Raw genomic sequence first — 21,595 nt, forward strand, 5'->3', positions numbered from 1 at the left:
ATGTGTGACATAGATAGACTTTGTATTTTAATTGTATAATATCAATTTTCTTTGGTTATTCTAAATCTACCATTAACTTTCTTTACTTAAATTAGGCATACATTTTATATTTTAACTATTTACAGTTTTCCTTGTTTCTGTAAAATTATTTTTATTAATGAAATTTTATAAACCTACATTGATGGATAATGAAATGACTAATGGAAAAGCAGCCTTCTAATAATTTATAAAATTGAACTTTTTCATTTTTCTAAAATTCTGAAATATACTAAATGCTTCAAATCTATGTAGTTATTATGATGTATTTGAAAAATTTGAATATAAATAATTATATAGCACCTTAGGAAAAACATCATGGCACTTGGTAGATGCAGACATGTTATTTGAAGTTGCTGTCTATTGGACTCAGTGAGTGGTACACACAGACCTTAGTAGTCTTTTATGAAGTTGCTCAAGATGTACTTTTTCTAAAAACCTATGCTTACTGGACTAAAACATTTTTCTAACTATAACACATTATTCTTTTTTGGTTCACAATGGTCAGTAATTTGGCTAGTCCCTCCTTCCTCACTACCCTTAAGCTAGAGATATGAAATAGATTCTAAAATGACTGCATTTTCTTCTTTCTTTACTAAGCTTATCTACCAGATTTAACACTAGAATGTAATGTTTGTTCTTCCATAATAACCCTCTGCTTTAGTATTTTTATTAGTTGTACAATTTTAATTAGTTTAAGAATATATTATTAAAATATGTAATCTGCTATAACAGTGCTGTCCAATAGAAATATGAGTTATATATGTATTTTATTTAACCTGCTGTATCTAAATTACTATCTTTTCAACATATAATTAATATATAAAATATTTTACTTTTTTTTGTACTAAGTCTTCAAAGTCCTGTGTAAGAATATTTTATTCTTACAATACCTCTCAGTTTGGAGTAGTCACATTTCAAGTGTTCAATAGCCATATGTAGTTAGTGGCTACTTTATTAAACAGTATAGCTCTAAAGTATTACATGTAAATATCATAACAGAAATGTGTATTTTTTGCATTTCTCATTATTTCTTAAATAATATCCTAATCAAGTCAATCAAGGAGTATACATGTGCTATGTATGTAGTTGAAGTTACACAATATTGTTGGATTATACATGCCTGTTTAATACACAAAATCAGAATTATAACACCTGACTCCTGAGTACTTAACAGATATTGTGTAGATATGCTTAAAGATACTGTGATTATAAGGAGAAAATGACTAATATAAGGTATGTGGTATGTTCCTCAGCAATTGTGGGCAAATAGAACCTGTCAAACAAGCCATAGTTCAAGTATACCAAGGAGATTAGTTTTACATGAATCCCATGGCAAATGTCAATAGTTTTTTTTTAAATATAAAGTTGAGAATTCCTCTTCGCATGCTTATAATTTTTCTGTGTTTGCATGAATAGGCGTTTGCATGAATGATAGGAATCTTTCTTTTCATATAAACTTGCTTAGAGCTGGTATAGCTTTAAACTTCTAGAAGAAAAAAGCTTAACATAACATATTGTTTTCTAAACATCTCTAGGATTCTATACAGTTAAAATGCTTTGTATATATTCCAATATAAGAAGTTATTTCATTAAATACTTTAAAAACATATTGTTAAGATCTCTAAAACCTTGAATTGTAATTGGTTTGAATGGATTCAAATATCTTAAAATACAAAATGATCAAGGTGCTTAGTATAAAATACTGCTTCTGTACTTTATAAAAGTAGAGACCTTATGTGTAATTGACCTTGCTCAAGTATGGTTTAGAGAGAAAATGATATGTTCATGAGATCTCTGAATCTTTCATATTTTCTGAATTTTGAGGGAATTGAGCTAATTCATATGTAATCTAGCTTACATAGATATTGGCTGATGTTTGTATTTTTTCACTCAAATTTTTATTGACATCTTTCTGTGACTTCTACATTTAAAGTGTTGGCGCAAAATGTTAAGCTATTCTTTAAACAATACCTCTAGTTTTTTGGAGCTGATAAATCCATCCATTGATTTCCTAATTTTATTATGTACACAGTGAATTGTAATCCAAGATTACAGCAAACAAGATGTTAATTTCAAGCCATAATCTATGTACATTTCAATTACAGAGCATGATTGTTATAGGAGCACAGAATAAAAAGGAATAACATTTGTGCTATCCTCACAGGAGCTGTCAATAAAAGATGTAATGGGGGATTTAGGAATCTGGAAACGGCCAACTAATTTATGTGAATCTATTTTATTTCAGCTAGAAAGACCAAGCTCCTTTTCGTCTGTACTGCATATTGCAGAGCACAGGCTGTCTATAGAAAACCAGGCGGCTGCATATGGATAGTCCCTTGATATCATTCACTTGCTGTGTAATCTTATTATGCAAAGTTCTAATCTTCACCTAGAATGAATGCCTCTGGGTCAGGATATAGTCATATCAGGGTTTTTGAGGTCATGTGTTGTGATCCTTAGCTTATTCTTCTAAGTAGGGCTGGGATTTAAAGAGTATTCCCCAGACGCTGGCCAAGATAGACAGCAGAACCTGCTGCCTTTTTAGAAGACAAGACCAACATGAGGTCCCCGGTAGGATTAAACTTGATTTGTAGCTGTACGATTTTTTAACAGATGTATTATTGGACAGGGAATAGGGGGCCACCAGCACAGCAAAATTGAATCATGACTGGCATTCTCAGGGAGTTTGCTGCCTGCTAAAACAGCAGCTGCATGTGGATTTGACTTCTTTCAGGTGAAGCGACTTCCAGTCATTTGGAAAGGATGGGATGAAAAGGAACCTTGGTGATAATTTTGATGTCTGCAAGATTTAGTACCAGTGTAATGGGATTATCGGTAACACCTTCACTGCAGAAAAAGCCACCTGGCGCTATAACTGGCAGCAACTGAGAACTAATCCTTTCCCATCTCTTGGATGTCATTCATGAAGCTGAAAGCGATTTCTATCCTGCTAACTGTGATTAATTTTATAAACAACAACAAAAAATCAGGTGATCAAGGCAAAGAATATGCTTTCTATTAATTATTTAAAATATGGAGCTTTAGCTATTTGACTTATAAATTATGTAAGATATATGTAAACTATAAACTATGTATGAGTTAAAATTTATTTAAATATTCAAGTAGAAATGATGATTAATAATGTCTTTTATACCTTTTCCAGTTGAGTGATATAGTATAATTGCTATTGGTGAAGATTTACATTTGAGATTAAATATTAAATTAAATACTTCAGTGTTCTTTTGGGTATAAAGCCATTATCAATAAATTAAGTAAAATGTGTATAGGTGTAAGGAATCAGAATAATGTGTTTTTTCATACATTTTAACTGCTTTTTTTCCTGCTGATTAAATGATTTTAGTAAATAAAACATTTAATGATATAAAAATATATAGACACATTTTTTTATAGTTACAGTAATGCTAGCTGATGAAAGGGCTCTTTCTGAAAGTATATGTATGCTCTTAATATTTAAAAGTCCTAAAATAACTAATATTAGTACTAAATAGACTTATTTTTCTAACATCAGAAATTCTTAGTCAGACTTTCCCTTAAGCAGATGGGGATTCAGTTATTTGCTCTGGAATCATGTATTCATTAATTGAGGTTTATTTTTTAAGCATTTTATTTCAACTAAAACTTTATCAAGTACTTTGTTTAGAGGTGTTATTTTAATATTCTTCTCTTACATGGTCCAGAATAAACTGAGACAAAATGAAGTGAAATTATCCCATCAGTCACCCAAACAGTATGCAACATAACTGCCAAGACTAGAAAAGATAATTAGTGTTGTCAGTGTTATGATCCTAGAGTACTTACTTTTAAAATATTCATAGAACTTGATTTTTATCTTATTGTTTTTTATTTAGTAGCTTTGTCTTTTAAGAACTAGATTAGAAAACCTTAATCATGTTTTTAGGCTCTAAAATCTTACCTAAATATAGGTGACTAAAATATTTTTTGAAATTATAATAACTAAAATATAATTATCCATTATGAATGATATATTGATTTATTTATAGCCTCTGTTTACATATAATACATTTTATTCTCCATATTTTCTTTCTTGGAAAAATCAATAAATGCAATATAATAAATTTATGTAGAGATCTTTGGTCAAACCTACCTAGCAAACTTGTCATTCTTCATGGATTTTGTTTTAACCGAATCTAAGCTATTGTATTCGAAAATGTGTTTCTTCATTTGTTGTCACATTTAAAATTAATGAATGAGAAAGCTTAATATTTTTACTGAACTGCATTATGCTAATTTATAAAGGACTTTTTTAGTCTTCTATTTCTATTTTTGCTACTGGAAAAACCTGCCTATTTAAAATTCTATTATCATAATGAAAAGATCTATCTATGAAATAAGTGGTCTAAAATATTTCTTTTATCCTCATAATATAATTAATTTTATTTTAAATATAAAATATTTGATTTATATGTAACTTAAAATTATTTTTCCAGGTAGTGTATTTTCTCAGGATAACTTTCTAGAGTAGTTAATAGTATTAGATAATTATTTTTTAAAAGTAGCTTTCCTTTCAAATAAAATTTGTCTCAAAGCTTTTATTAAACATGGTTACTTTTCTGCTTTTTATTTACTTGGTTACTAATTGGCTCTTTAAAATTACTATTTTTTCTTTCTCTATCCTGGACATTATTCTTATTTGATTAGAGATGGTAAAATAAACTCACCTTAATTAAATTCACTATTAACATACAAGGCCTTTTCAATGATATACATTCTTTTCAGATATAGGTTACTTGAATTTAATACCTTATTGACAACCTGTAAGAAATTTGGCTTATCTTTAAAAGCTACTGCTAACTTAATAAGTAACTCATAATTATGTCAGTAAGAGTTAAAGGAGGTATTTTTGGAGACAAGAGAAAGAGATACAGGGTGAGAGAAATTAGAAGAAAACATTTTTTAAAAAGGAATAAATAAGGTACAACAAAAGAGCAGGATATGAATCATGGGAATTTTTAATTATTTAAGGGATGATAAACTGTTTTGTGAGGCTTAGCATCATACCAAAGGGCCATGCATGAACTGTAGACTGGCACAGCTACAGCCAGTCAGTGATAATGCTGAATGGTACTTGTTCCATTTGAATGCATAGCCTTCAACTATTGCTTGTACAACTTGTATATTGTCCTGAGATACATGGATTATATAGCCTATATATATATATATAGGTTTCGGTATTTCACTGCTTGGAAGCTAGTACTTGATTATAAGTGTCAACTGTTGCCCGGTCTGGCTCAGTGGATAGAGCGTCGGCCTGTGGACTAAAGGGTCCCAGGTTCGATTCTGGTCAAAGGCATGTACCTTGGTTGCGGGCACATACCCAGTGGGGAGTGTGCAGAAGGCAGCTGATTGATGTTTCTCTCTCATTGATGTTTATAACTCTCTATCCCTCTCCTTTCCTCTCTGAAAAAAAATCAATAAAATATATATTTTTTAAAAGTGTCAACTGTTTATGCTTTATAAACAAAATGAGTTTTTATTTTGATTATATGTGTATATATATAAAAAACTTCAGAAGATAACATTGGATTTTTAAAAATCACTGAAATATTAGCATTATAAAGTTTATCTGATAAAAATTTATAGAATTATCTCAACACTAACATTCAGTTTATAATCATGGTTAAATTTTGTCAAGTTTCTGAAAGTATTTACTATGTCTCATTGGCCTCAAATGACAGCAGTCTTTTTCTGGGCTTCCTTTCTGGGAACTTATTAAAACCACAGATTCTGCAGCCTTGCTCCCATAGATTGTCATTCTTGAGCTCTGTGATGGATGCCTAGGAATTTTGATTTTGAATTTAGTTCTCAGGTTATTGTGATGGTGCAGTCAGATTTAAAACAGTATTTACTGCTCTAAACCTTAAAGGAATGGCAATTATTTTCTCTGGCAATGAATCAAAATAAATAGGTTTAAGAAAAATCTTCATAGATTATGGGGATCAGAGGTCCTTGAATTTACTGTTCTAGGAAAAAAAATACCCATTGCACAAGTCTTACAGTAGATTTAACATTATAGATTTGAACAATTCATGAGCAGCCTTGAAGGTGATTTTGAAATGGCAGGGATTTGAATTACTTTGATAGAGAGGCTGCTGTGTGAGTGAATTATTTAGCTATTGAGCAGAGTACATCACTCAGCATCTGTGTCTTAATGAGTCTTTGTTGTTCTCTCCTAGTCACAATAACTTCCACTCAGTGTCTGAAATGGACATATATCTTTCAGTTACTTTATATATATCATTATCTGGGAAAATGTATTTTGTGTAGGTTTTCTTGAATTTGATAAAATCATAGAAGTCTCAGGAATGTCATAAGTCTGCTGCTTTTTCTTGTCCAAATGAAGGTATATGTAGCTAAACTGATGTTGGGATTTGTCTTCTGCTTCACCTCTACTTCTCTCTCCTCACCTTTTCCTAATGTGAACATTTTGTAAGTGTTAATATATTTATTAACTGTTCCTCTTATTAAAACAAAAAATTATGATATTAATCACTTTGGCTGCTTATAACTTAAAATGAATTCATTTCTGTAAACTGATAGTCTCAATTAACATTGACACTTTGCCTTTTTTTTTTCCTATTTCTGAAACAAAATGCTTTCTCTTCTTTTAAAAGGAATTCCAGACCTGAACTACCAGGTGGATGTTTTCCTTGGGGCTTAGGGTATTCTGAAATCACTTCACCGATATCAAAAAATGGATAGATCTAAATCAAGCTCTTAGGCTTGTACCCCTATTCTAGAAACTTACAGGGATGGAGGAATGCCTAGTTTCTTTTCAGCTTCTAGAGTTCACTCAGCTCCATCTTTTTAGGTAGTTGTTTGTTGTTGTTGTTGTGTTTGTGTTTTTGTAATTCTCACCTGAGGATATGTTTTTATTGAATTTGGAGAGAGAGACAGAGAGACATAGAGATAGACATCAACATTGAACATAGATCTGCCACCTCCCATATGCGCCCTGACCAGGGATTCAACCCGCAACCCAGGTGTGTGCCTGACAGGATATGGAACCCGTAACCTTTTGGTGTAGGGACAATGCTCCAGCCAACTGATCCACCCAGCCAGGGCTTTTTTAATTTTAACATCAGTCCAACCTCTCTCTTTCCCATGCTTCTCATATTCTCATCAGCCATTTGGATATCTTCCTTTGTGAAATCATGGCTTTTTTCTTCTTCTTAATTTTGTTAGGTTGTCTTTTTCTTAGTAATTTGATAAATTCTCTGCATATTCTGGATGTCTCCATTAGTTTTTGAGCACTGACTTGCTTTCTGCCCTATGCTATTGCTCCTAGTGGGAAATTATATTTGGAAACCAAACATCTGCCTGCTAAGTGTGCCCATTACTACTGCAGGGTCCTTGCTTCTTCTAGTGGAAGGGCTAGGATGTTACTTTATATAGGCAGAAGGGCAGACAAACACAAACATATCTATTTATTTAATTAAATTTATTTTGATACCTTCTACTCATTCCTAACCTCGCATTCTATATTCATAGCTTCTTTCTCTGACATTGAGAGTCCTGATATTTACTCATTTGTACTATCTGAAATATACAACCAACAACAAACCTACTATCAAGGATCCTGAAATGAGGCTTAGGTAATATAATAGAGCTATTGCGGTTATGGGAGCAAGAGAGTAATTTGGGAGTCCGTGTAAGAGTGATTAAGTTCTTGACTACATTTTCTAATTTTGAGATGTTCATCATGTAAGTTTACTACTGGTAGGCTCATTTTTCTTATCTATAAAATGAGGATGGTAATAATATCTACCTTACAGAGGTTAATTTGTAAAGCTTGACAGTAAGTATTGAGCAAATGTTAATTATTATTATTAATATTATTGTGTTTTAGTAGTTTTAATCTGAGAGCAATACATAGTAGCCTAGGCATAAACCATTATTTGAGAAATACTTGAAACAGGTAAATAGAAAGGAGATAATAGATACTAGGGACATTTTAGATGAATGTTATTAATGTTTTAATTTTATATAGCTTTTAAAGTATTTGATATGGTTCTTTATGCCATTTTACTGTATTCATGTGTTCATTAATATCAATAGTTAATCTGACAACTGAATGTAACTTTATAATTTCCAAAGCGCTTTCACATTATCGAATGTGATCCTCAGATCCATTCTGTGAGATATTTCCATTTTTGGAGGCCCAGGGAGATAAAGTAATTCGTTGACAATCACACAGTTAATAAAAGGACCAATTTAATGCTAGAATTTCCATGTACCTATTCTAGTGCTTTCTTTTATTATATCACTAGAGGCCCGGTGCATAAAATTCTTGCACGGGGGGGGGGGGGGGGGTGGAGGGGATGGTCCCTCAGCCTGGCCTGCACCCTCTCGCAGTCCAGGAGCCTTGGGGGGATGTCCAACTGCCGTGGAGGCAGGAGAGGCTCCGCCACCTCCGCTGCGCTAGCCAGCCATGAGCCTGGCATCTGGCTTAGTGATGCTCCCCCTGTGGGAGCACACTGACCACCAGGGGGCAGCTCCTGCATTGAGTGGAATCAGGCTGAAACCAGCTGTTCAACACCCCCAGAGGTGTCCCACATTGCAAGAGGACCCAGGTCAGGCCAAGGGACCCCACCGGTGCACAATTGTGCCAGGAGGGACGCAGGAGGTTGGCCAGCTGGGGAGGGACCATGGGAGGGCTCCAGGGTGTGTCCGGCCCATCCCAATCAGCCGGACCCCAGCAGCAAGCTAACCTACAAGTCAGAGTGTCTGCCCCCGGTGGTCAGTGCACATCATAGCGACTGATAGACTGCCCCCTGGTGGTCAGTGCACGTCATAGCAAGTGGTTGAGCAGCCTTAGCATATCATTAGCATATTACACTTTGATTGAACAGATGATGGACGACCGGACACTTAGCATATTAGGCTTTTCTTATGTTGGATGACAAGAACTGATGTAGGATAACAGGGGAAAATTATGAAAAACTATTACTAGTACTTTGCAAGAGTTAATATCTTTCTATAGTTGTCTGCCTCAATACCAAGAAATAACCAGGATATGAAAGGGGACAGACAAGTTGAGTCTACTAATTATCTAATCCTATATAATAAAAGCATAACATGCAAATCGACTGAATGGCTAAACAGCGGAACAACCATCTGGACGACCATCAGGGACCACGCTATGACACCCACTGGTACCAAGCTAGCCAAGGCAGGCGTGATGTGATTGGTCAGGGGTCCGGCCATCGCCCCATGATCGCCCCACAGAGAGAGGCCCAGGCCACTGGTCAGTGGGCTGCGGTGGGTGGGCGGGGCCTCTTGCTGCGAGGGAAGCCTGGGTCCCAGGTACCGGTGGGAAGCCGGTGCCAGCAGCCGGGGGAAGGAAAGCCTACTCTTGCACAAATTTTGTGCATCAGACCTCTACTTCATATATAAACCCAGTGGTATTTGAATAAACTATCTGTTCAGTAGATCAAACTACTAAGTGTCTATAATTTGTCATTTAAAAATATTTTTAGCAGAAATGAAAATAAGGTGTTGCTTTTCTGCACCAAATTGTTCATTTAGTACATTCTAGGTGATTATAAAATATTTTACAATAGAACTGTTTCTTAAATGTTTTAAAATAGTATTATTCATGAAACTTTTTGAAATTTACCATCAGGCCAATGGTGACAGAGTCTACATAGAACTATGCTTCGTGGTGTTCTGGGGAAAACCTTTCGACTTGTTGGCTATACTATTCAGTATGGCTGTATAGCACATTGTGCTTTTGAATATGTTGGTGGTGTTGTCATGGTAAGTTTTTACTTTCGAGAAAATAATCATTTTAAATATATACTTTTTTAAATAGAAGGAAAATGTGTTTTTCCCTTTATTACAATTGAAGTTATTAACTTAATGAATAAAGTTCGACTGCTAAAATAAATTCTTTCTAAATTTTTGGATGTAAGAGAATGTATTTGTATTGGCACTGATATAAAATATAAGAACCATTATTTTAAATATGGTTCTGTATTCTGTTTCTGACAGGGCACAAAAGACCCTATTAATACACTAAGAATAATAGTTTATACCATTTATTGAATGCTAAAATGTCCAGGATATATTTGATGTTTTACAATTATTAACACATTTAATCTTTACACTCTATGAGATACGTATTAGAAATCCACTATACCTATGATGAAACTGAGGCTCAGAAAGCTTAAGTAACTTGGTCCATGTCTCACAGTTAGTAAGTAGACTTGGAATTTCAACACAGACTTTTCTCCAGTTTTCAAAACTGCTCCTCTTAACCATGTGTTTGACTGTCATTAAAACAAATGATTATTCTGCCTTGTGTTAATATTAAAATGTGAAGGATGCCCCCCCACCAATGATATTTTTAAATATAGAATTATGAATCTATCAACCATGACTATACTAACCTTTTATCATGTAAATGAAATAATTGATTGAATGTCTAATTAGTGGGTTTTGTTTGTGGTGTTGCTGTTTTTATCAGGTTTAGCCTAAGAGATTCAGTCATACAACCTGAAATATTCAGCAAATAAATATATTTAACTGAGACGCCCCCCCCCCCCTTAGATTTTTAAAATTTCCAGTGGGCTACAGAGGTAGCAAACATGAACTTTCATTGTGTTCTTTATTGGGCAAGAAGATTTGACTAAAAATTATTTGACTAAAAAGTGGAGTAATAGAGACTGTTGTATTTAGACTTTTTAGGTGGCAGTGATTACTTTATTATAGCTCTGAGATATATTATAGCTCTGTATATATACAGAGATTATTGTTTTAAGACATACTAATATGAAGTCTTAAAGTGCATCTTATTATGCCAATATTTTTTCAGTATAAAATAGAAGTTGCAGCCCCATCAATGGGTAAGCTGCTCTCTTGGAAAAAGGCATCAACTAATTGCGAATAATATGATACCATTTAATAAATCACTGACATTTGACAATAATAAGAAAATAAATCATTCATTTATTCATTCAACATGTTTTTTTTTTTAGTATCAACTTTATGCCAAGCCCTGGCAACACGAGAGACAAGGTCCCAGGCCTCATGGAGCTTACTTTCTGCTGAATGCCTCAGATTTGAAAACATAGATATTGTTATTTTATTCATGTGTTATAATGTAATATCAATAAACCATTTTTAGTATATTTGCTTGGTGGCCACTCAATAGAGTTGAACTTCTCTGGGAGCTGCCAGCTTATTATGAGTCATCCTCCAGGCATGGAGAACATTGGCTTGATTTCTTTCTTTTAAGCCTGCTTAGATGTTTGTTATATTTAAAAAGGTTTTCAACTCCAATCACAAAATTATGTCTTTTCAGTGTTCTGGACCATCAATGGAGCCTACGATTCAAAATGCAGATATTGTCTTTGCAGAAAATCTTAGTCGACATTTTTATGGTATCCAAAGGTATATTTGTCATAGATATATTAAATTTGTGGTGGAAATACACATTGACATTGTGTCTTTCCTGCAGCCTCTTAACTTTATCTTTAAAAACTCTCTTGTAAATACAAAAGAGTGACAAGCTAGATAAAATTTTGATGCAAATATTTTCTCTCAGTTTTGAGAAATTTTAATAGTTTCTGTGGCATGCATTGTCTCTTAGGTCATTATGCCCCTTGCATCATTGTCCAAAGTAGATAGCAGGCACTTTTATTATGTACATTCAAGCCTACCTTACCCTTTTTTGGGGGCAGTGTTTGGCTACAGTGTTTTGAGGCAAGAGTTAGGAACTTATGAACTACTTTGCATATCTAAATCATTGATTTGGTTTTTCATGTTTAAAATAATCCTATTTCTGTTGATGACTATCTTATTCTCAGTGGCCTATGATGAACACTTGATGACTTTAGACTATAACACTGTATATAGCTGTGAGTGAGGAATCTTATCCTATCGAATAAAGAGGGAATATGCTAATTGACCCTCACATCGTTGCAAAGATGGTGACACCCACAGCCAATAAGGAAGGAATATGCTAATTGACTGCCCCACCCTCAAATATGGTGGCACCCACAGCCAATAAGGCAGGAATATGCTAATTGACCGCCATGGCCTCAAAGATGGCGGCGCGCACAGCCAGTAAGGAGGGAATATGCTAATTGGGTGCCCCACCCTCAAAGCTGGTGGCGCCCACAGCCACAAGATGGCGGCGCCCAGTCCCCTTAGCCCCGCCAGAGCAGCAGGTGCTCAGCAAGGATGGGCCCACCCCAGGCAGGCCTGGCCTCTCTGCACACCTGCCTCTGGAGTTCCCCCAGTCCTCTCAGCCCCCCAGCCACTCAGGGCCGGCCCAAGGGGCAGGCAAGCCTCAGGTGGTGGCTGCCCAGCTGCCCAGGGCCGCCCGAGGCTCAGGTAACCAGGGCCAGCCGAGGCTTGCGCTGCCATCAGTGGCAGCAGCAGAGGTGTGATGGGGTGTCACCTTCTCCTGATAGTTGGGTTACCTCCCACCCCTGAGGGCTCCTGGACAGTGAGAGGGGGCAGGCTGGGCTGAGAGACCCCCACTCAGTGCATGAATTTTCATGCACTGGGCCTCTAGTCTATTATGAGTCTCCTGATTAACTTGAAAAACTCCATGGCGAATATTGTTTGCCACTACTGTAAATCATTTTAAATCCTATTTTAAATGGTGTTTCCAATTCTTAGATACTGTTTGTTCTAGTTAACTCTGTATTATTCCTTCTGAATGCATGTCAAGTATTAGTAATTTAATGTATTTTCTATAGGGTATCTCTCTGATTCCCTAGAATTTTGGGTCCATTAGTTTTTCATAATTCTGCAAAAATAAATTTATATCAGCATTCATCTCCATTAACTACAAATTTGACTCACCCGAACTGTTATTTAGTTATGACCCAAGTAGGTTTAGGCACTCCTCTTTCATTATTGACCTTCTCAATAGTCTGTTTCAAATTACTGACAAATCATCAAAAATGGTGTGAAACTGTTCTTTGCATTTACTGATCTTACCATCAGATTCTATAGATAGAAACTATATGTCCAGCCATATGGTCTAGCATGGTTCCTAGGTAATTGTTCTTCAGATCTTTTACTACTAACAACTTCAAGATATGGGGTTATAAAATAAAACTTATGTAATGGGTTGTGTTCTAGCTTTTTTTTTATAACTTATGTCAAAATAATATAATATAGTCTGTAGATTAATTGGAAATCTAGCCTCACTATAGCAGGAAGACAAGCTTCTGCTTTCCATGCTAAAGACCTGATTTTACTCTCATAGTTCTTGAGCATCCTTAACAAGGAGCTGCAATTGTTGGATAAAAAGTTTTTGAATGAATAGCTCAATATTGTCCTTGTTTTTTTTTATAGATACTCTTTGCATTCAGATGGGTAATACAAATAACTACATTCAGTAAATTAATTCATATTCTTTGAAGGTTTCATTTGTATCCTATTCATTCAAGGGCCCATTAGGTTGAAAAATAGCTCAAAATCTGGCATTTTATGAGACATACTAAAGTAACTTTTACAACCTTAGTAGTCAGTTGGTAACTTGTACTTTAAAAATATTACTATCCTGAGTATTCTTTTTCTTTCATCTGTAGCACAGATTTCTTGCTTGCTGTGTATTTCTAAAGCTAGAATAGCCATCCATTTTTGGCAAAATGAAGTCTGCATATTTGGGATCTAAAGCACGTGGATCTCTTTTGGGTCAAATGCACAGGACACTTATACTCAAAACACTGTCAGTTTTGCTACTACTTATTATTTCAACAAATCCTATATAATAAAAGGGTAATATGCAAATTGACCCTAACAGCGGAATGACCAGTCGCTATGACACACAATGACCACCAAGGGGCACACGTTCAACCCAGGAGCGGCCCCCTGGTGGACAGTGCATTCCCACAGGGGGAGCTCCACTCAGCTGCTACGAGCGCAGCAGCAGTGGCGGGAGCCTCTCCCGCCTCCATGGCAGTGTTAAGGATGTCTGACTGTCGGAGATCCCCTGAGGGCTGCCAGAGGGATGTCTGACTGCCAGCTTAGGCCTGATCCCCCAGGTAGCAGGCCTAAGCCAGCAGGTGGACATCCCCCGAGGGTCCCAGACTGCGAGAGGGCACAGGCTGGGCTGAGGAACCCCCCCCCCCCGCATGAATTTTCGTGCACCAGGCCTCTAGTAGTTAATGAACACCTAATTCACAAAATATGCTATATGTTAGAGAGAATGTTAAGATGAATAAGGTATTGACCCTTCTTTGCAAAAGTTTATAATGACATCAAATTATTTCTGGAACTAGATATAGACAATAAGTAAATATAGTAAATCCTTTCAAATATGTGTGTTAGTCAACAGGATTTATTTATGTTAGCATAAAAAGCATTGTGTTCTGGTTGAAGCATTAGTTCTACATTTTTGTCTCCTTCCTTTCTAATTTTTGAAGATCTTTCTTATTTTTCTAATACATGTAGATTGTTGCTTCTTTCATGAATCATGCCAATTTATTTTTTGTAGTGTATGTTTGGGCAGCTTTTAGCATGTTATTTGTTTGTGTCTTCTGATATTTTTCCTTAAATATGTATTTTTTTACTATACCGTTAATTACTTTGGTTATATAATTCCTTGATACTTTGAGCTCTAGGGAAACAAATGATGTTTCCATCATTTTATGTGCTCTAGAGTTCATCAATACTCCTGGCTGGACAGTAAAATTTAGTTAGTTAATTTGGTGCTATTTACATGAAATTGTTTTCCCATACTTTCGTTGCTAAAAATTTAGACAATGAGTAACATAATAGATACAGTGAAAGAAGATAATTCTTATAGAATTATCAGAAATTTTAGAATCTTCTAATAATGTTTCCATCATCCTCATTGTTGGATTGTAACACATAAAAGTCAGTCACAGAGGTTCTCAAAGTTGGTAAATGTCTGGGAGGGCCAGTACAGTGAGAAGATAAAGGGTGTGACTTTAAGTTGCTTTATAAAAGTATCATAGCAATGCTATGCATGTGCTTAATAATTAACACTGACATTTCTTTGACTTTTTCCCTCAGAGGTGACATTGTGATTGCAAAAAGTCCAAGTGATCCAAAATCAAATATTTGTAAAAGAGTAATTGGTTTGGAAGGAGACAAAATGCTCACCAGTAGTTCATCAAGTTTCTTTAAAAGCCATAGTTATGTAAGTAACAATTTAGTTATGTTATTAATAGTTTATTAACATTAATTGAAAACAAAAGAATATGACATCTATTTTGAATATAACTTAAAGTGCTGTATTCAGTGGAATTTAAGTATGTTTGTATCAAGAATCATTTGGCCATTATATTTTATATGTTTTAGTTCTTTTTAAAACCCTATATCAATATCTCAGTAATAGTTGTTGCTGACAAGATTCATCAGTAGATATCAAAATATTGGGTAAAATTTCGAGGGAAAATAGTATATTTGCATACTCTTAAAGTATCTCTCCCAAGATATTTATTACAAAGAGAAAAATAGTAACTTTGCAGAGGAGACCCTGGCTGTCACCACCTTTACTGAGTGATCAAGGTTAACTTCACCAATTACAAGACAGATCAACATAGTGTAGCCCCTGAATTGAAGAACTGAGAAGGGCCCATCACTTTTGTGGTATTCTTGCAAAAGGGTATAACCTCAGTCTAATCATGAGAAAACAGCAGACAAACTCTAATTGAGGTTCATTCTGCAACATTACTGACAAATACTCTTCCAAAATGTTAAGGTCATGAAAAACGAGGAAAGACAGGAATTGTGATAGATTGGAGAAGACAAAGGAGATGTGAGTGACAACTAAATGCGGTCTGGGTTCCTGGCTCAGAAACTTTTTCAATTAACTTATTAAAGGAAAAGCTGGTAAAAGTCAAATAAAGCCTGTAGTTTAGCTTTTTAAAATCCTATTTAAGTTTTTAGAATATAAAATACATGTACTTTTTGTATAGTCAATTTACCAGTTAGAAAGATAGAGCAAGAGCAGTAGAATGGAAGAGTGAGGAGCAGGTGTAATGTGTTACTCCTTTCACCAATCACATGGCTGACAGGGCAGCTTATGGCAGAGGAGGTGGCCTTACTTTACTCAGCATATAAATTTTTCTACCTTAATAATTAAAACTTAATTTCTACTTCCATTTAAAATTTCTGTGTCACTCTCAAGTTATTATAGCTGTTACATCTATTAACTAACTACCTCTATCTTCATCCCCAATGTAAGTATGGTATTAAGAGTTAAATTGTCTTCATCGCTGTAAATTTATTTTGAACTATAATGGCCTCTTTCTTCTCTATGAGTAAGTTTGATTAATTGACTATTACATAATCAGTCCATTTATTTACCATCCACAATAGACTATGGGTCAGCTGTTCAAATATTTTTGATGTTTATTACTATAATGTTAAACACACTAGTGATTGTTAGCTGATGGTGATAATAATGTTGAAGATAGTATGGTATCAGGTAACCTATTTTTCTTTGGACTGCATGAGGGACACTGTACACTGTATCCTTTTATTCTTAAAAAATGTTAGATTTTTACATAATGGTTGCACCTTCATATGACAGCTATCATTTCTTGAGGCTTTGTAATCACTTCTGAATTGCTTTAGCAAGATAAATTTGAAACCAGAAATAATTTGCAGTCAGAACAATAAAACATGTTAATGTTACTATCCAGAATCTGTGTACTTAAATACCACAACATTGTTGTTTTGTTTTTGAGTTATCAGAGGAGGAGTATCAGGACAAAAGGATTTAGATAAAATCTCTGCTAATCAGAAAAGACAACCAGAGGACTGTAAGATGTAGATTTTTTTTGAATATTCTATTTAACGAAAACATTCATCAAATTTTTATGTTTGATGAATGGATTAATTAGAGGACACTAGTATATAGTTCCTGGTATATTCCATTCAGTTTGGTTTGTATGTTTATAAATGTACAAACATAATTGTAATAATATTGACCAATACTTATGTATTTAAGCTATACCATACACTGTTGAAACTCTTTTACAAGGGTTAATTTATTTAATCATCACAACAGCAACACAGAGAGATAGGAGTGGTAGTATTTGACAGATGGAAAAACTAAAAACAGGGTGGTTAAATAAATTGCCCAGTTCATGAGACAAATAGTTGGAATTCAAACACAAGTAGCCTGGCTCCACCCAGAATCTGGACGCCTTGACATGCCACAACTTCTCCTCCCAAAATATCCTTTACTTGTTTATTTCTACTCCCATTTCACAAAATTGTACTTTCCTTAAAATGTATTGTCTTTATTTTTAAAAAGAAAAGTAACTGTTTCCATTCAGGGGCAGTATTGATTCTGAAAGAGAACCCAGTGAATTTTGAAGGTTTTTTCATCCCCACCACTTTTTCTAGACTGCATTTTTCAAGCCATAAGAATTGTGTAGCTATTACAGAACCACTTTAGCAAATGTGTTCCATTAATCAAGGTGATTTATAACAAAAAAATCATCCAAGTTTGGAGCACTCTGAAGAGATATCCAAACTGTTTGCAGGGTCTGCCCCTCTAGAGTGTTCCCTTTTCCTGCTATCTCAAAAGCACACTGGTGCTGTATTGTATGAAATGGGTTTCTTCCCCTACCTATGCATCCTCTTAGAAAAATTACTGTTGTTTATTAGATGAAGACATTATTATTCAGATATTGATAGAACTAAATGGTAAAGATGATGAATATTAAAAGTGTTTTGAATTCCAGGCAAAAAAACATTTATTCCCTAAGTATATGCTTCAGAGAGCAAAACACCAAAATTGTCATTTGGAACCTAGAATATAGTTTAGCATATGAAAGAATAGCATTGTTCCCAAGTTGGCATAAAATAATATAAACAGATCATTGGTTAAGTGAAGTGGAAGCATTTTATTCATTCCAGAGTTCTAGAAGTCCATGTGGCAAGCAACACTTAGGAACTATGATTTATTTTTTACATTAAGCATTTGGAAACAAAGCAGTTCCTATCAAGGTTCTATTGCAGTGGGTTTTGCAATATAAGCTAAGATAAAGCTTAATTTGTGACTCTCAAAAGAAACAAATTATACTCAGCTTAAACATCTTAAATAACTTACCTTCCTATACTATAGCAATTTCTCAATTTGCTGCTAGAAGCTTCTAGTTTGCCAAAAATAATTAGTTGCAAGGAGAAACATTAAGCAAATCAGAAATATATAAAATGAATTGGCATGCTCCTATTGATTTGCATGTTAGGCAAAGTAAAAGCCTATTTAATGTAGGGGATTTGGGCCAGGACTCAGGAAATGTAGTAAAATTTTGTTATAAAAGCTAATGAAGAGACGATGAAAAATAATTTGTATCTTTCTGAGGTTATCCAGTGGTTATTCTAGTCTTCACAGAAGATTTGAAAGATAAGCTACTTCCATGGTAGGGCTACCTGACCACCCTCTAGAATCGCAAGTAAAAGTTGTAGAAAATATTGGGATGTCCCTGATACTTTGTACCAGGACAGCAGAGTGCTGACTAATGTGTCTTTCCCCAAGTGACTTTTATTTGGAGTGAATGATATTTTCCAACCCTTTTTACTAAGCAGACTAAAAATTTACTTGGTTTTGAACTGACCTATCAGTTCAAAACAGTGTGAACTAAATCTTTTAAAGTAATGTTAAAATTGACCTACCTTGCTCTTATTTTAAGGGAAGGTTTGGTTGTCAGAAATGCTCTGATGGTTTTGTTATGGTGAAGGCTAAGTTGCCCTTGCAAAATGCAGCACCTACTAATTACATTGTGAGCTAATAAGAGTTGTCTACATTTCAGTAGAAATGCCTGTGCCTTTTGGACATTATTAACTACTATACAGGTATTTTGTTATTTTGATCCTTTATTGGTTGCATATTAACAGTGGGTAAAGTTGTTCCTTGTAGTTGGTAAATTGCTCCTTTGAGTGTTAACTGTAAAATGAATAATCGATTTTTAAATCTTCCAAAATTAAAATATTCAGTTTCTCAACCATAGCAGCCACTCTGTATTGAAAATGGAAACACTAATAGAAATATGATTATGAAGATTTCAGTATGTTCCTATAGTTTGATCATAATAATCTTTTGCTATTGTTAAAGAAAACATGTTTGTAGTTATTAGAGTGTATATTTTTACTTTTATTATCAACCTATCAAAATTTCAGACTATTTAAAGCTTTTTGGTTCTTGATACCATATATTCCAGTGTTATACACAAAAGGTGAAATATTATTTACCAAATGTTAGTCAGTTACCACAGAATGGTGGTACATGAATAAGGAATGTAGTATTTCTTACATTTTTTGTATTGTAGAGTATGCTAATAACATCATTATTGTTATTGGTGGAAATGTAAGAAATAGAGACAGTTTCACATTTCAGAAAAAACTGATTAAATGTTCCCAGGATGCACAGGTAGTAGAGTGTTCTGAAAAGGAACACTTGGAAATGGGACAATATGCCAGTAATAAAGCTGTTTTATATTGTATTTGAAAATATTTAAATAAAACCGATTAACAAAGTGAAAAACAAGCTCACTAATTTGACAGCATTAGAAAATGGTCACTGGGGTGGATAAATGGTGATGGAAGGAGACTTGACTTGGGGTGGTGAATATACAATACAATGTACAGATGATGTAGTATAGTATAGAATTGTACACCTGAAGCTTATATAATTGAATTAACCAATGTCACCCCAATGAATTCAATTTAAAAAAATAAAATGGCCACTTTATATAGTTAATACTAATAGCCCCTTAATGTGCACTGTGTATTTAGGTTATAGTTCAAATCCTTGAATATCTTAATGCTGTTTTTCTGTTTGTTTAAATGTCATTTACTTCAGCTAAAAGTCACAACCATATGGCCTTCTATTACCACTTATATTATAAACAGAAAAAGTACTTATGTGTAGGGAGAGGAATCAGGAGATTGAAAGCTTGTTTATTATAAGCTGCTGATACACTAAATCCTTATGTCACTTAAATAGAAGAACTACCTAATAATGTCACTTATTACAACAAGGATAGCTAAACAAGGGACTTGCTTTTTGCAGACTATAGTGATAAAAACCTGTGCTACACATCCATTTCTCAGCAACGGCTCCCAGGTTAATCAATCATGGCATACTGCTAATGTCTTGATTGCAGCTGATGTGGAGGAAATATGTTTACTCTTTTGCTAAAGTGAAGTTCACTGCGGAGATTACGTGACTTTTTCATCCTATAGTTAACACGATTCTGAAGATAAATTTGACTTCTTGTTTACAATTCTGAGGTGTTTTTCTTCTGACGTTAACACTAAAGTATCATCTCTGAGGCCCCCACAACTTAAGCATTTTCTGATGTGTTCTCTGAACGTTTTCAGAATAATTTGATCTTCAACAATATGTAGTTTATAGAATTTTATTTTATAAAATTGTATTTTATCTTACATGTTTGAGTATACATACTTATGTGTATGTATATATGAAGATCAATGTTTTTACTGAGAGATTAGCACGTCTTCCTGAAACTAATGTGTGCTCATCTAAAAATATTTTAACTACTCACAGTTGGTTTGAGTTTCCAGCTCAAAGTTGGAAAGCCCTTCCATTGGAGTGAATATAGGGAGGCAGTTGTGCAAAATGCAAATATTGTATGTACTTTTACCTGCAAGTTATGAGATCTCTATACTTTAAGGTTGCCTAAAAGTAATTGGGAAAAATTGAGACAGAAATTGTAACGCTGTTCAGTGTTAGCATGTGAAGCAGACTCTAACTCTGATAACTGGGAGTAAAGAGAATATATTCCAAATGTCATGTGGCTTCCTAATGATATAGTGGTCTCCTGGACAGCTACTGTTGAGTAGGTGTAATGTGTTCAGATGTCTTTTGAAATAAGCAACTAAATGAAGTTCTGTGTTACCACTTTGGGTAATTAAAATTCTATAGGTTTCTGTGACCCATTTAATCTTAGTCCATAAAAGCATTTTCATGCCCTAACTGGTTTGGCTTGGTGGATGGAGCGTCGGCCTGTGGACTAAGGGGTCCCAGGTTCGATTCCGGTCAAGGGCATGTGCCTTGGTTGCAGGCACATTCCCAGTGGGGGGTGTGCAGGAGGCAGCTGATAGATGTTTCTCTCACATCAATGTTTCTGACTCTCTATCCTCCTCCCTTCCTCTCTGTAAAAAATCAATAAAACATATTTTTAAAAAAAGCATTTTCATGCTACTAAACTATTCTCTACCTAAAATAAGAATGGAAAAGAGAAATAACATATAAAAGCAGGCATGCATGGGAAAACTCATTATTTATATGCTTAGCATGATTCTACTATATGTAAAACCTAGTATTTCATTAAGTTAGGTCTTTTAGAATATGAGAACCAGATTATACATCAGTTTATATTACAATGGAAATACAGAGATAGTCTTGAAATGAGACTATAAAAGACACTTCTTTTAAATACTAATCTAAAAACAGCAGAATTAATATTGTTTTATAAATAGAACAAGAAATCAGAAAGCAAAATAATCCATTGTCTAGGGAAAAAATTCTGTAGGAATGGGGCATTAG

General features: G+C 34.5%; 1 protein-coding gene across 3 annotated transcripts in view; it reads left to right on the top strand.

Annotated features, from left to right (window-relative positions):
• IMMP1L (inner mitochondrial membrane peptidase subunit 1) overlaps nucleotides 1-21,595 on the top strand; it is a 38,881-nt gene that overhangs the window by 10,383 nt on the left and 6,903 nt on the right. The window contains exons 3-6 of one of the 3 annotated variants that reach the window (XM_070428118.1): nucleotides 2,774-3,029; nucleotides 9,704-9,837; nucleotides 11,384-11,472; nucleotides 15,079-15,205. In XM_070428118.1, the coding sequence (XP_070284219.1) occupies nucleotides 9,733-9,837; nucleotides 11,384-11,472; nucleotides 15,079-15,205 (321 nt within the window). In that variant the 5' untranslated portion in view covers nucleotides 2,774-3,029; nucleotides 9,704-9,732. Of the gene's footprint in view, nucleotides 1-2,773; nucleotides 3,030-9,703; nucleotides 9,838-11,057; nucleotides 11,098-11,383; nucleotides 11,473-15,078; nucleotides 15,206-21,595 lie in introns of those variants that run through there. The other 2 variants (XM_070428119.1, XM_070428117.1) reach the window with 2 other exon arrangements.

This window comes from Myotis yumanensis, unplaced genomic scaffold, assembly GCF_028538775.1.
Source record: "Myotis yumanensis isolate MYYU_CA2020_CCGP unplaced genomic scaffold, mMyoYum1.0.hap1 SCAF_10, whole genome shotgun sequence".
Taxonomy (NCBI): domain Eukaryota; kingdom Metazoa; phylum Chordata; class Mammalia; order Chiroptera; family Vespertilionidae; genus Myotis; species Myotis yumanensis.